The sequence below is a fragment of the Zerene cesonia genome, chromosome 8 (assembly GCF_012273895.1).
Source record: "Zerene cesonia ecotype Mississippi chromosome 8, Zerene_cesonia_1.1, whole genome shotgun sequence".
NCBI classification, from domain to species: Eukaryota; Metazoa; Arthropoda; class Insecta; order Lepidoptera; family Pieridae; genus Zerene; species Zerene cesonia.
Genome location: NC_052109.1, coordinates 6,270,264 through 6,273,383, shown reverse-complemented (window position 1 = coordinate 6,273,383; position 3,120 = coordinate 6,270,264). Strand labels below are relative to the sequence as shown.

The 3,120-nt window shown below is 42.2% G+C and overlaps 1 protein-coding gene across 1 annotated transcript in view; it reads right to left on the bottom strand.

Annotated features, from left to right (window-relative positions):
* The window catches only part of LOC119828735 (metastasis-associated protein MTA1-like), a 4,161-nt gene extending 1,049 nt beyond the window's left edge, over window positions 1-3,112 (bottom strand). The window contains exons 1-6 of the mRNA XM_038350978.1: window positions 2,952-3,112; window positions 1,963-2,094; window positions 1,574-1,579; window positions 1,186-1,325; window positions 725-831; window positions 6-116 (exon numbers count right to left, since the gene is read on the bottom strand). Coding sequence (XP_038206906.1) covers window positions 6-116; window positions 725-831; window positions 1,186-1,325; window positions 1,574-1,579; window positions 1,963-2,094; window positions 2,952-3,000 — 545 coding nt within the window. The 5' untranslated portion in view covers window positions 3,001-3,112. The remainder of the gene's footprint in view (window positions 1-5; window positions 117-724; window positions 832-1,185; window positions 1,326-1,573; window positions 1,580-1,962; window positions 2,095-2,951) is intronic.
* Window positions 3,113-3,120: the final 8 nt, after the last annotated feature.

The window sequence follows — 3,120 nt, the reverse complement described above, 5'->3', positions numbered from 1 at the left end:
CCAGCGCCCCCAGCGCCCCCAGCGCGCCCGCCGCCCCGCCGGGCGCGCGCATCGCCCGCCACGGCGCGCGCGCGCCGCGCCGCAGCTCGCCGCAGCTCAGCGCGCGGCGCAGGGCCCTGCGCACACGCACATACGTCATTAATTATCGTCATCACAAATGCAAAAGCATATACAGGGTGGAGTTTTTTTAACACGTTTAAATGAATATAACAACAAATTAAGCATATACGGGTGGGCTTTTGTAAAGCTAACTAAAAATAGAAAATTCTGTTCAAAGAAAAAAATGCATTACTTTTCAATAGAAAGAAAACTCAATTGAAATTACACCCTGTTCCTTTTTCATTAATTGTCAGGTTATAAAATGTGAAATTTGGTTTATCAAATGAAAGGAAAACCATCCAATTTATTATTTTAATTATTTACTCAAATAAGGAACTACCCCATAAGCGGGTTATGTCAAACCTAAGAATGGAACATTTGATGTGACATATTTTAGAAACAAATGCAAATAACAGTAAGTCGTCATTTTAACGCACAAATATCGTCAATGATAATTGCAAATTACGAACATAAATAAACTGATGGATTTTTACATACGAATGGATTAACACGACCCATTGTACTAGTCCATATTTCATGGTTTTCCATTCGATTGTATCTATCTCACTCAAGACATATATAGTCCAATATCGTGCAATGCTATGCTAACGAAAGGCGTGCGTACTTGTGGGTGTCGGTGGCGCGGTAGTACAGGTCGTCGGGCGCGTCCATCCACGAGATGACGTGGCGCCGCCCGCCGCGCCCCGACAGGCTCGTGGGCTTGCCGTTCACCTGCGCACAACATTAAACGTCTTTACTAATTATATGAAGCTGGGGTTTGTTTGCTTGAATGCGCGTATCTCAAAAAATTACAGGACCGATTTCAAATAAACCGACTGTACCGCGGGTGAAGTCGCCAAATTACATACATGTTTATTTATACCACCGGTTTTAAAAGGAGTTTTTACAGAGAAGAGAATAGTTCATTTTCATCTTCCATATATTCATTAATGCCCTTGTAGGCTTTCTGATCTAATACATTTATAATATAGGTCTTCCAAGTAGCTGTGCATGCGCATGTATACACGTGCAGACACTACGTGTCTACACATAGTTGCGTGTGTGTGTCTGTGTGCGTAAACTCACGTGCGCGAACACGTGCGCGGGCAGCGGCTGGCCGGTGGCCTGCGCGCGCGCACACATGGCGGCGTACTGCTCGCGCGAGGGCCGCTGCATCGGCGCCGGGTGCTTGTTGGGCCGCTTGGCCGGCGGCACTGCTGCGCCTCCTGCACAAACACGGCCATTGGTTATACATATCGTTATGCAATTAAACACTTGGCATATTATGTATTAGTCGCATTTAAATTAAAACCAATAATTATATTTCATAAAATAACGACTTGTGTGTACTATAGAATCAAAGTGTCGTTTATGTCGAATAAGATTTGATAGATTGGTTAAAATATTCTTAACCAGATCAAATTAAAATTATGATTAAATAGTGAAAAAATAATTTTGTCACTGCTTTATTTACCTGTTGCTATTCCATTGTAAGCGTGGGTAGATAAAATCTTGTGTGAGATACAAGTTCATAAATCATATTACGTTATAAAATAAAAATGTAATAATAAACAATATAAGTATTTTTGATTATTCATTCCTTATCATCATCTTGAGGTATTGAATACGATAAAAAATATTATGTTTAACAAGAAAAATGATGTGAGAAAAATATATTTATATCATCATTTATATAAAAAAAAATAACTTCACACAAATTAACGTTATTTAGGAGGACACGTGTGTGTCGAGGAGGACATGCGTGTGTCATCGTGGGTGGGCGTGGGGGTGGACATGTGTGCGTGTGTGTGTGTGTGTGAGGGGGATGGGGGGATGGGGGGATGTGTGCGTGTGCGCACTCACTGTCAAGTCCGTTGATGTCGTCGAAGGCGCGCCGCTTGAGCGCGAGCGGCGCGGCGGGCGCGGGCGCGGCGGCGGCGCGCGCCGCCTCCAGCTCCGCGCGCGACACCACGCGCTCGTACATCAGGCTGCCGTCTGCCGAGCGGAATGCTTACCGTTATTGCGTATTTTGTGCTTGTGAATATTAAAAAAAAATCGAGTTTCGTATAAATGAGATAAAAACAGTTGCTCTTTAATTATTCGTTACCAGTCCAGTTTATGGCCGCGCGAACCATTACTTAACCTCGGATTTTTATGATTTGTTGTTATAGCGAAAGCAAAATTCACCATCTTTAAATAACTGTCTATGACCTACCATATAAACGTACTATGTATTTACTCTCAAAAAGTCTTTCAGCGGGCATGTATATTATTCAAAATTAAATTTTATATTTAGAAATTAAAAACTTTTTAACGTTTAAAATCCGTTAAAAAGTTTGTAATTTTTAAATTTTATAATTTTGGTTATTTGGTTACGATTTTATGTATGCTATTTAAAAAAAATCTGCTTTTCATAAAAATAATCATCATCAAAAAAATGCACGTTGTCATTACTTATTATTCATACCATTACTATATATTTAAGTCCACATAAAAGTAATTTTAAGTCCTGCTAAAACAATCAAATAGTATGTAATTCATATTTCTCATCAGTCCCATATAAAGCTTTTCAGCAGAAAATTTCTTATATGCTGTGTAACTGATAGGAATATCAAAAATATGAAGTAGTCGACGAAACAGTATTTTTATCCAATAATACTCCACAAATGCAGTCCACTCAATCATGCAATCCACTCCTCCACTAATTGAAGAGATCGCTATGTTAGCGATAAGGGCGCCTATTTGTGTGTAATTGTGTCGAGTATTTGTGTGCTTTTTGTATTTTTTCTTTTGTTTTAGTGCAAATAAAGAGTTATCTATCTTTCTATCTATCTAATGCAATCGTGAGTTACCGGGCGCCTTAGGCGGCTTGGGGAAGGCGACGTGCGGCGGCGCGGGCATCTTGTCGCGCGGCGTGAGCGTGAGCCAGTCCTGCGCGCGCGGCGCCGGCGAGCCGAGCGCCTGCGCCAGCCGCGTGGCCACGGCGCCCACCGGCCCGCGCGCGCGCGCCGCCCCCGCCCC